This window comes from Chionomys nivalis, chromosome 23 (genome assembly GCF_950005125.1).
Source record: "Chionomys nivalis chromosome 23, mChiNiv1.1, whole genome shotgun sequence".
NCBI classification, from domain to species: Eukaryota; Metazoa; Chordata; class Mammalia; order Rodentia; family Cricetidae; genus Chionomys; species Chionomys nivalis.
In genome coordinates this window covers 46,549,425-46,562,102 of record NC_080108.1, presented here as the reverse complement: position 1 = coordinate 46,562,102, position 12,678 = coordinate 46,549,425, and the positions used below count along the sequence as shown (strand labels likewise).

The 12,678-nt window shown below is 42.8% G+C and overlaps 1 protein-coding gene across 1 annotated transcript; it reads right to left on the bottom strand.

Annotated features, from left to right (window-relative positions):
- Positions 1-5,359: 5,359 nt before the first annotated feature.
- On the bottom strand, positions 5,360-7,678 carry LOC130865028 (melanoma-associated antigen D1-like). The gene is given in 3 exon segments (XM_057755857.1): positions 5,360-6,532; positions 6,534-6,793; positions 6,796-7,678. Coding segments are annotated over 3 exon segments (2,316 nt in total).
- Between the last annotated feature and the right edge of the window lie 5,000 nt (positions 7,679-12,678).

The following is a 12,678-nucleotide window of genomic DNA, read 5'->3' as shown; positions in this document are numbered from 1 at the left end:
GCTTTCAAATTCTGTGCTTCTTTTTACATCAGTTTTTATTACTGCTGTTGCTGCTGGTTGTGGTGGTGGTGGTGCCGTGTGTGTGTGTGTGTGTGTGTGTGTGTGTGCCCACGTGTGTTCCTAAGAAATAAATTCAAACAACATTGGATGTTATTTGTACATATGTTTATGTTTTCAGGACTGACCATTTGATACTGAACAATCAGTTAACACTTCCCCAGGAAGACAATGGCTCTTGAATTGAGCATTCCCAAGTTGCCTACAGGTTTTTCTGTAGGGATGAGACATCCAGCATTCACTGCTCCACCCATCAGCCAGGCCACATTGTCATGTCTATTGCTCTTTTTCTTCTTCATCTCAGGTGTAGGCAGTATTGTTGGTGGGATTTATGTGTGTGGCTTTCATAGACCCCAAACACATAATCTAAGATTAAACTCCCTGGGTGCCATCCTGGGGCAGGGCAGAACTTCCAGGAAAGAAGCACAGGTCCTTTCAACTCCTGCTGCAGGGTCTTCTTTGTTCCACATGACCCTGCCTCCCCCAAGCCTGTCCTATTGTCTGTGAGGTCCTTGGCCCAGGAAAGTTTCTACCCCGGCACTGAGGCTATCCACCCAGAGGGGTGAGTGAGCGCCTGCCTGGCCAGAGGGGAGTGCAGGGCACCTCCAGCTCCTGCTGTAGGAACTTCTTAGTTCCACACGACCTTCCCCCTCCCCCAAGTTCACCCATTTGTCTGTGGGGTCCTTGGACCTCCAAGAGTCCATGTCCCTGTGCTGAGGACAACAATTCAGACTGGTCCTTGGCCCAGGAACAGTTCCTGCTCCTGCACTAAGGAGATCCTCCCAGAGTCAGTCACAGTGTAGATTGGATCAAGAAGCCACAACTCTTCTGGCTGCATTTGAAGTAAGAGATGGACAGGCTTCAGTGCAAGAATTCCTCCAACAACCTGAAAGGCAACATGACAAAACCAGATTCCAGGGATCATGCAACAAGAAGACTTGAACACCCTATTCCAGAAGAAGTAGTAAAAATCAACTTTAAACATAACATTATGAAAATAATAGAGGACCTTAAACCAGCAGTGAAAAATTGCTGTAATGAAATGGAGAAGACAAACAAAAAGGTAGAAGAAATGAATAAATTTCTCAAAAACACCCAAGGAAAACAAAATAAAGCAATCAAACAGGTAATGGAAACAATCAAGACTTTAAAAATGAAATGAAGGAAATGAAGAAAACACAAACCGAGGAAAGACTGGATATGAAAAATCTGGGTAAATGAACAGGAAATGCAGAGACAAACATAACCAACAGAATACAAGAGATAGAAGAAAGAATCTCAGACACCGAAGATACTATAGAGGAAATAAACTTATTGATTAAAGAAAATAACAAATCCAAAAAATTCTTAACACAGAACATCCAGGAAATCTGGGACACCATGAAAAGACCAAACCTAAGAATATTAGGGGTAGAAGAAGGAGAAGAATTACAGCTCAAAGGCCCAGAAAACATATTCAAAAAAATTATAAAAGAAAACTTTCCCAAACCTAAAGAAGGATATTCCTATGAAGGTACAAGAAGCATATAGAACACCAAATAGACTGGATCAAAAGAAAAAAAAAAGCATTCCCTCGCCATATAATAATTAAAACACAGAACATACAGAACAAAGAATGAGTATTAGGAGCTGCAAGGGAAAAAGGTCAAGTATCATATAAAGGGAAACCTATCAGAATTATACCTGATTTCTCAATGGAAACCATGAAAGTCAGAAGGTCTTGGATAGATGGGCTGCAGGCACTAAGAGACCATGGATGCAAGCCCAGACTACTATATCCATCAAAGCTTACATTCACCATGATGGAGAAAAAAAATTCCAGGACAAAAACAGATTTAAACAATACATAGCCACAAACCCAGCCTTACAGAAGATACTAGAAGGAAAACCAAAAACCAAGGAAGCTAACAACACCCATAATAACACAAGGAACTAACAACCCTCCACCAGCACAACTCAAAGAAAGGAAACAAACAAACACTACCACCACAAAAAATAACTGGAGTTAACAACCACTGGTCATTAATATCACTTAATATCAATGAACTCAATTCACCTATAAAAAGGCACAGGTTAATAGAAAGGATACGAAAACAGGATTGTTGTAGTGTGAGCGGCGGGGCTGCATCTCCGGCACCCAGCCGCCCGCATGGCTAGCTTATGCCCCGAAATAATTACATGGAAACTGTATTCTTTTAATCACTGCCTGGCCCATTAGTTCCGGCCTCTTATTGGCTAGCTCTTACATATTGATCTAACCCATTTCTAATATTCTGTGTAGTACCACGAGCTGGCTTACCAGGAAGATCTTAACCTGCGTCTGTCTGGAGTGGGAGAAACATGGCGACTCACTGACTCGGCTTCTTTCTCCCAGCATTCTCTTCTGTTTACTCCACCCACCTAAGGTTTGGCCTATAAATGGGCCAAGGCAGTTTCTTTATTAGTTAACCAATGAAAGCAACAGATAAAATACAAGAACCACCTCCATCACAGGATCCAACATTCTGCTTTTTACAAGAAACTCACCTCAAACTTAAAGACAGACACTACCTCAGAGTAAATAGTTGAGAAAAGCTTTTCCAATCAAATGAAACAAAGAAACAAGTGGGTGTCCCTATACTAACATCTAACAAAATTGATTTCAAACTAAAATCAATCAGAAGAGATGGAAAAGACCACTTTATTCTTAGAACTGGAACAATTCATCAGGAGGAAGTCTCAATCCTGAATATCTATGCCCCTAGTATAAAAGCACCCACATATATAAAAGAAACATTACTAGAACTCAAAGCATACATCAAACTCCACACTCTAATAGTAGCAGATTTCAGCACTCCTTTCTCACCAATGGACAGGTCAAGCAGAAAGAAACTTAACAGAAAAATAAGAGAACTAACAGATGTAATGAACCAAATGGACTTAACAGATATCTATAGAACATTACACCCAAACAGAAAAGAATACACCTTCTTCTCAGAATCTCATGGAACTTTCTCAAAAATTGATCACATAATTGCTAACAAAGCAAACATCCATAGATACAAAGAAATTGTAGTAACCACCTGTGTACTATCATATCACCATGGAATAAAGTTAGAATTCAACAATAATTCTACCCCCAGAAAGCCTACAAACTCATGGAAACTGAACAGTCAACTAATGAACCACCCCTGGGTCAAGGAAGAAATAAAGAAAGAAATTAAAGTCTTCCTTGAATTCAATGAAAATAAAGACACAACAAAACCAATCTATGGGACACTATGAAAGCAGTGCTAAGAGGAAAGTTCATAGCACTAAGTGCCCACATAGAGAAACCAGAGAGAGCATACATTAGAGACTTAACAGCACACCTGAAATCTCTAGAAAAAAAAAAAGAAGCAGACTCACCCAGAAGGAGTAGAAGACTGCAAATAATCAAACTAAGGGCCAAAATCAACAAAATAGAAACAAAGAAAACAATTCAAAGAATCAATAAAATAAAAAGCTGGTTCTTAGAGAAAATCAACAATATTGAAATACCCCTATCCAAACTAATCAAACGGCAGAGAGAGAACGGGCAAATTGATAAGATCAGAAATGAAAAGGGGGACATAACCACAGACACAGAGGAAATTCAGAGAATCATTAGATCTTACTGCAAAAGCATGTATGCCACAAAATTGGAAAATGGTAAAGAAATGGACACTTTTTAGATAGGTACCATATACCAAAATTAAATCAAGATCAGGTGAACTATTTAAATAGACCTGTAAGTAGCGACGAATCAGATGTCATCAAAAACCTCCCTCCAAAAAAAAAAAATATATCCCAGGACCAGATGGTTTTAATGCAGAATTCTATCAGAACTTCCTTAAAAAGCCAATACCTATACTCCTTAATATATTTCACAAAATAGAGAAGAGTCATTGCCAAACTCCTTTTACGAAGCTACAGTTACCCTGGTACTAAAACTACACAAAGACTTAACCAAGAAAGAGAATTATAGACCTATCTTACTCATGAACATTGATGCAAAAAAAATTCTCAATAAAATACTGGCAAACTGAACCCAAGTACACATCGAAAAAATTATACATTATGATTAAGTAGGCTTCATCCAAGAGAGGAAGGGCTGGTTCAACACATGCAAATATATCAATGTAATCCATCATATAAATAAACTGGAAGAAAAAATGATCAATTCATTAGATGCTGAAAAAGCATTTTACAAAATTCAACACCCCTTTATAATAAAGGTCTTGGAGAGATTGGGTATACAAGGATCATACCTAAATATAATAAAAGCTATATACAGCAAGCCAACAGCTAACATCAAATTAAATTGAGAGAAACTCAAAGCCATTCTACTAAAATCAGGAACAAGGCAAAGCTATCCACTCTCTCCATACCTCTTCAATATAGTGCTTGAAGTTCTAGCAATAGCAATAAGACAACATAAGAGAACAGGGGGATTAATATTGGAAAGGAAAAAGTCAAACTTTAATTATTTGCAGATAATATGATAGTTTACATGAGCGATCCCAAAAACTCTACCAAAACACGCCTACAGATGATAAGCACCTTTAGTAATGTGGCAGGATACACGATCAACTCCAAAAAATCAGTCCCCTACTATACACAAAGGATAAAGAAGCAAAGAGGGAAATCAGAGAAGCAACACCTTTCACAATAGCCACAAATAGCATAAAGTATCTTGGGGTAATGCTAACCAAGGAAGTGAAGATCTATTTGACAAGAACTTTAAGTCTTTGAAGAAAAAATTGAAGAGGATATCAAAAAATGGAAGGATCTCCTATGCTCTTGGATTGGGAGGATCAACATAGTAAAAATGCAATCCCCATCAAAATCCCAACAAAATTCTTCACAGACCTTGAGAGAACAACAATCAACTTTATATGGAAAAACAAAAAACCCAGGATAGCCAAAACAATCTTATACAATAAAGGAACTTCTGGAGGCATTACCATCCATGACTTCAAACTCTATTATAGAGCAACATTAATGAAAACAGCTTGGTATTGGCATAAAAACAGAGATGTTGACCAATGGAATTGAATTGAAGACCCACAAACCTATGAACACCTGATTTTTTTTCACTTTGCAATTTCAACATTTATTTCTGATACCAAAACTTGGCAACACACAAGAAAAAAAAAAGTAATAGAATAGCAAATAAATTTATCTTGCATGCCACTCAGTCAAGAGGATGTGGCTCTCTATATAGCTGGGTTCTGAAGGAATCTGAGGCTTCAGCCTTACTCAGAGGGAAAACTATTGAAAATGATGAGCAGGATTGGACATGTTACTCAACCCAGAAGAAGCCAATGGCACTGAATTTGGCGGCGAAGTTGGCAGTAGCTGTACCACTGGGGATGATAATGTGGCCAGTAAAGGCCTGAGGAAATCTGGAGCGGGCATTCTGGTGGTATCGGGCCCAGAAGGTAAAGGGGATTCTGGACCAAGGATCTCCAAAATCTCCTTCCTCATCCCAGGTCAGCAGCTCAAACTCGATGTCATCCCAGCTCCAGGGCCCAGACACAGCCTCATCTCCAATTCCCATGAGGGTTCATGCTTCAGCGCAGGCCTCTGCCTCAGCAGCAGCAGCATCCAGAGCATCCAATGCTTCATCTGCAGCTTCCATGAACTGTGCGGTCCAGTCACGAGGGTCTCTCTTCTGAACCTCTGCAATGAATCTCAGCACTTTCATCTTGCTAGTCTCATGGTAGGAACGGAGGCCCCAGAGGAACTCATACTCAGGAGGGTTGAGGTTGGGCACTTGTCTGTAGTCCAGGTATTTTTGCTTCACGAACTCGTAAGTAAGAAGTTTTCTTGGATCACCAAGGAGAGGGTGTCTGACCCCAGGACGCAGTCCCATCTTGCGCAGTGCATCCCAAAGGACAGCCTCACTTGCACGGTTGCCATTCATGAAGATAATGCCCAGAATCACCAAGAGGAGACCAAGCTTGGGTGTATCTTTGGTCGTTCCCAGTATACCAGCCAGGGACTCAGGAGTACTGATGGGAATATACAGGTGCTCTTCTTTGTCAATTTCCTTCAGCTGAATTCCAAACTTCTTCTCCAGGACAAAGCAGGCGCGTTCGATGATTTCTGGATAAACATCAGTGTATTCTCGGATGATATCCCTCAGTATTTCTGAGCGCTTGATTAGCACCTTCGTGTAGTCTTTAAGCATCAGGTACTTGACCAACTTATTTGATCTTTCCTGAAGAAGGGCCACATCTCGGGGCTGTGGTGCACCCTGGTTCTGTGAGGCACGAGAGTTGGGGGAGGATCTCAGATTGGGCGAGGGTCGTAAATTCTGCCAGTCAGGTGGAATTGGCCAGTCGGCAGGGATCCAGTCAGGTGGATAAGGCCAATCAGTGGGAACTGCCCAGTCAGGAGACAGTGACCAGTCATGGGGTAACTGCCAATCTGGAGGGCCTTGCCAATCTTGAGGGTTCTGCCAGCTGGGTGGGAGCCTGCCAGGTGGGTGGGGACTGCCATCCAGTTGTATTCTGCCAGACCATTGGGTTTAGCCAGACAATTGGACCGGGCCAGACAATGGGATTTGGCCATATCACTGGATTCTGCCAGATCACTGGGTTAGGCCAGATCACTGGATTCTGCCATGCAACTGGGTTCTGCCAAGCTGATGCTGTCTGCCTAGCTGGGGGACTCTGACGTGCTGGTGGGGTCTGCTTGGTTTTCTGGTTTTGCCAGCCTGACAGGTTCTGCAAGCCAGTGGGGTCTGCCACAGCACATTCTGGGGTGTGCCAGGTGGGTTCTGAGTGGTCACTGGAACTGGAGCAGACCTCCAGTTCCCTGAAGCCAGTGAGGCCCGTCTTTGATCCGCACTGCTGTTCTCCTCCACATTCAAGTTGTTAATCTTGCCGGTCTTCTTGCCCTGAATTATAGTCCGGGACTCCACATTCTGAGCCTGGGAGCCATCTGCTGAGGTCTGTGCAGCTGCGCCATCAGTTTCAGAGATACCTGGGCTGGTCCCTAAGTCAGCCATCTTGGCCTGGTTTACATTCCGGATCTGGGCATCAGCTGCAGAGACCTTAGTGGTATCATTCCAAGCCTTAGTAGCTTTCTTAAGCTGGTTGTTGGCCATCTCATTGGCACTGGGAGACTGAGAGAAATTGTATGTGGCACTGGGGCCTGCCTTAGTATTCTGGGCCTTAAAGGCCATTTCAGACTTTTTAGCTGCTGATTTGCCTGCGCTTGCTGCCTGGGAAAACTCAGAGGCAGCATTTGGGCCTTTAGCGGTGCCATTCTGTGACTTAGAGGCTGCCTTAGACTGGTTCTTGGGCATTTCCTTGGCATTACGTGCCTGAGAGAAATCATTTGGACCCTTGGTATTCTGAGCTTTAAAGCCTGTCTTAGGCCTAGCAGCAGCTGTTGAAACCTCAGTATCAGCCACCTCATTGGCAGTTGGGGGCTGTGAACTCTGGGGACTAGCATTCTGCCCACTGGCAGCTGCCATGGCCTGGTTGGTGGGTGGAGCCTCGGAGATCTGGATGGCTTCCATCAAGGTCTGCACATGTAAGGCGCGGTCTTCGACAGGGGCCTCAGCCTGGAAGCCGTGGAGGCCTGCACTGCCGTCCGGTTTCTGAGCCATAGGTCTTGTCTCAGTGGCAAGAGCAGAGCCTTGCCTCAGGCTCTAACCCCAGCCCCCTTGCTGCCTTCCTTCTTCACGACTCAGAGAATCAGGACTGCTGGGCTCCGCTCTTGGCAGCCGCACTCTCTCCGTGTCCAGGAGAAAATGCCAGCGCGGCAGCCGAACACCTGATTTTCAACAAAGGAGCTAAAATTATACAATGGAAGAAAGAAATCATCTTTAACAAATGGTGCTGGTATAACTGGATGTCAACCTATAGAAGAATGAAAATAGATCCACATCTATCACCATGCACAAAACTCAAGTCCAAATGGATTAAAGACCTCAAAATAAATCTGACCACACTGACCCTGATAGAAGAGAAAGTGGGAAGTAGACTGCATCACATGGGCACAGGAGACCACTTCCTACGTATAACCCCAGTAGCACAGAAAATAAGAGCAACAATGAATAAATGGGACCTCCTGAAACTGAGAAGCTTCTGTAATGCAAAGGACACTGTCATTAAGACAAAAAGGCTACCTATTGAATGGGAGAAGATCTTCATCAACCCCGCAACAGACAAAATTCTGATCTCCAAAACACATAAAGAATTCCAGAAACTAGACATTAAAACTCTAATTAACCCAATTAAAAAGTGGGGTACTGAACTGAACAGAGAATTCTCAACAGAAGTTCAAATGGCCAAAAGACACTTAATGTCATGCTCAACCTCCTTAGCGATCAGGGAAATGCAAATCAAAACAACTTTGAGATACCACCTTACACCAGTCAGAATGGCTAAAATCAAAAACACCAATGATAGCCTTTGCTGGAGAGGTTGTGGAGTAAGGTGAACACTCATCCATTGTTGGTGGAAATGCAAACTTGTGCAACCACTTTGGAAATCAGTGTGGCGGTTTCTCAGGAAACTGAAAGTCAACCTACCTCAGGACCCAGCAATTCCACTCTTGGGAATATACGTAAGAGATGCCCAACCATACTACAAAACATTTGTTCAACTATGTTCATAGCAGCAGTATTTGTAATAGCCAGAACCTAGAAACAACCTAGGTGCCCCTGAATAGAAGAATGGATAAAGAAGGTGTGGCAAATACACACTTTAGAGTTCTACTTAGAGGTAAAACCAATGACATCTTAAATGTTGCATGCAAATGATAGAAATAGAAAACACTATCCTGAGTGAGGTAACCCAGACTCAAAAAGAGAAATATGGTATGTACTCACCCATAAGTGGATTCTAGCCATAAACAAAGGACATTGAGCCTATAGCTCATGATTCTAGAGAAGCTAAATAAGAAGGTGAACCCAAAGAAAAACATATATTTATTCTCCTGGTTATTGGAAGTAGACAAGATTGCTGGGCAAAAGTTGGGAGGAGCAGGGTGAAGGTGGGTTGGGGGTAAGGGGAGTTGAGGAGAGAGAAGGGAGAAGGGGAGGATTGGGGAGAGCTTGGGGGAATGGAATAGTTGAGATGGAGAGAAGGGTGGATATGGTGCTGGGGTGGGTAGATACTGTGCAGTAGACTGGAGAGATACTATTTTATCCATCTCCAGTTCTCTAGTCTCTTTGGAGAACTTAATAGATTCTCCAACAGTCTGACAATTGACCAGAGTTGACGTCACTGACATTCACAAATGTGGAGGGGCACCCTTAATTAGCCTTGTCTGTAATGTGCTCAGTAGGGAAGAATGAGGCATTGATTTCAACTCCTGCTCCTTTAAGAAACATCTATGCTGGCATAGGCTTGGAGCATCACCACTGGGAAGGTGGAGACCTGCTGATTCTTGAGGGTTACAGACCTGCCAGACTACCTGAATGACTAAGCCCTTGTTATATACGAGAGACTGAGAGACTATGTCTACACACACACACACACACACACACACACACACACCAGTGAATATGTCTGAGGAACAAGCAGAGTCTTTTCTGGGGTTTCTACATGCACCTACACCAAAACATTGTTTGTGTACACACAGAGACAACAGAAGACAGAAAGAAGTTCCCTGGGGGAGAGGAAGCACACATGCAGCACACAGAGAAAAGGAGAGCTCAGGAAGATCAAACGCCATTCTCTTCTCAGGCTGGGTCTTTTAAGCTTCTGAAGAGTATTCCTCTCCTCACTTGATCTGATCAGTTTGAAGACAGACAGGATGAGCCATGGGACAAAACTGTTGTGTAAAGTGTCCGGTTCTTGGTTCCAAGGAGCTTACTGAGTGAGTCCATCTGAAGAGGGACTGCTGGCAGGAGAATAAGGCCTAGAAAATCTTTGGAGCCATCAGGCTTTTGTCTCAGTTCAGGGGACTAAGTGTGAAGCCAGAAGTTTTGGAAATTCACCGTCTTCATTACTTAGTCATAGCCACTCTCCCTATCTGTCTCCCGGGGGATCTAACTCCTAGTATCTCAATTCCCCATCCTACCAACTCCTTTTCTTATCCAAATGAAGATCTCTCACACAAGAGTCATATCAGAGACAGCCATAACAGCCCTTGGTCAAGTTCGGAAAACATCTCTTGGAATGTCCTAGCCTTGTCCAGTCCTCCCTCCTCACATTGATTTCTGAGCAAAAGATGGATTGAAGGCTTTAATAAACTAGAGTGTAAAGTGCCTTTTACTGGCTTCAGATATAAGTCAGTGTGGTGATCCTGTTTCTCTCTCACTTCATGTGACATCACCTGGTCTTGACTGGTCTCTTGGCTTCCTCCTGAATCCTACAGAATTTGGCCAGCTGAAACAGAACACCCTAAGAATCTAAGTTTACAAACAAAAGGTACTAAATTTTATAGTTATAGAGCCTGTTAAGTACAAATTGGGAATTCAAGAGGATCCAGAGTCTGTTGGGAGTCCACACTGGCTCACAAATGGTATATTCTCACTGTTGACACAGAAAACAAGAGCAGGCGCTCCAATGATATTTTTGTAAGATCACCTACCTAACCATTCAAGATTTTTCCATGTAAATGACTCTGGTTTCAGATGAAGTCTCTGTTGGGCTATATTTCAACACAAGCATTTAAAGGGGAAAGATAGTTAAGACAATACTTCTAGTAACCTTTTCCTTTTTTATTTTTATTTATTTATTTTTATTAAAAATTTCCACCTCCCCCCTGCCTTCCATTTCCTTCCCCCTCCCTCTACTCCCCTCCTTCTTCCTCTCTAGTCCAAAGAGCAGTCAGGGTTCCCTGCCCGGTGGGAAGTCCAAGGTCCTACCCCCTCCATCCAGGTCTAGGAAGGTGAGCATCCAAACAGGTTAGGATCCCACAAAGTCAGTACATGCAGTAGGATCAAAACCCAGTGCCATTGTCCTTGGCTTCTCATCAACCCTCAATGTCTACAATGTTCAGAGAGTCCAGTTTTAATACATGCTTTTTCAGTCCCAGTCCATCTGGCCTTGGTGAGCTCCCATTAGATCAGCCCCACCATCTCAGTGGGTGGGTGCACCCCTCGCCGTCCTGACTTCCTTGCTCATGTTCTCCCTCCTTCTGCTCCTCATTTTAAAGGAACATGGATTCTAGCCTTAGTCCTCCATTTCTGCTGATTTATTATTTCTCCCCATCATTACTAAAAGACTCATCACTCTCTTTCGTTGTCAAATATTAATTTCAGCTGTGCAACATTTGTTTATGCTGTGGAGCATTTGTTTAATGATACAAAAATCTGCTGCATTCTTTTATGTTGCATTTGTTTAACTCTGTAATGCTGTGTTACTTTGCCTATCTAATACGCCTGATTGGTCTAATAAAAAGCTGGATGGCCAATAGCAAGGCAGGAGTAAGGACAGTCAGAGTCAGCAGGCAGGGAGAATACATAGAAGGCTATGTCTTGGAGAATGGAAGGAGGACAAAGAACAAAGAGAGGAGGATGGTAGGGCGCAGGTTCCAGGCAACAGAACCAGTCATAGAGTAGGAGCAAAAGTAAGATATACAGAAGAAGAGAAAGGAAAAATCCCAGAGGCCAAAGGTGGATGGTTTCATTAAAGTTAAGAAAAGATGGCTAGAAATAATCCAAGCTAAGCCCAGGGGGACTTATAAGTAATAATAAGCTTCCATGTGTATTCATTTGGGAGCTGGCTGGTGGACTCCCAAAAGAGTAAAGACTGACAAAACAACCAACTACACTCTTTAACACCACCCAGAGTGTTCTAGGGATTGTTTACTTAGGGCATTGATTCCAAATCTACCCAGTGCCCCCATCCAGCTACATTCTTCTCACCAGCCTCCTAAAAGTACAGCAGACTCTGAACCTCACTGAACACATTTTAGAATCATCCCCATAAAGCCTGTCACATGGTGGATAAATTCTCCTTTTCCTCTTCATCTTTTTCTTACTTCTTGCATTGTAGGTGATGTATAGAAAGGATAATCACTAGTCGAATGTGAATTTTGTTCATATGGGCTAGACATTCCTTTCATGGGTGGGAAGCTTCTTGGGTTGAGATGGTCCTAGATCATGAGGTGTCTGGGTGTCACAGATGCCCTGAATTCCTAGGTGTACCAATAACATTGAGAAGAGATCAAACATAGTATCTTTATGAGATCCCTTAGGTCCATTATTATTACAGCTGGATTTTCCTGTTCTTAAATTTTGAAATCTATCATCCTCTCAAACGCTGCTTAGGTGAGCACTGTGGAGATATTGGGGACATGAACTATCATTGAAGAAATACCCAAGACATAAATACTGTAAATCATTAGTATTTTAATAAGTAAAGCTTACCTGAAGATCAGAGAGTAAAACAGCCACCCTGGTCAGCCTTAAAGACCAGGCAGTAGTGACACACACCTTTAATCCTAGTAGCCACGCTAGTTTGCCATAGAAACCACGTAGTAGTAGTGCACGCCTTTAATCTGAGCTTCAGAGAGGAACATAAGATGGCAGGGGACAGCTCTCACACACAATCTCATTCTGATTGCCATTTTGGACTGAGGCAGAGGTAAGACACAATGGCTGGCTGTTTTGCTTTGCTGACCTCCAGGTTGAAACCCCTTCCCCAATAT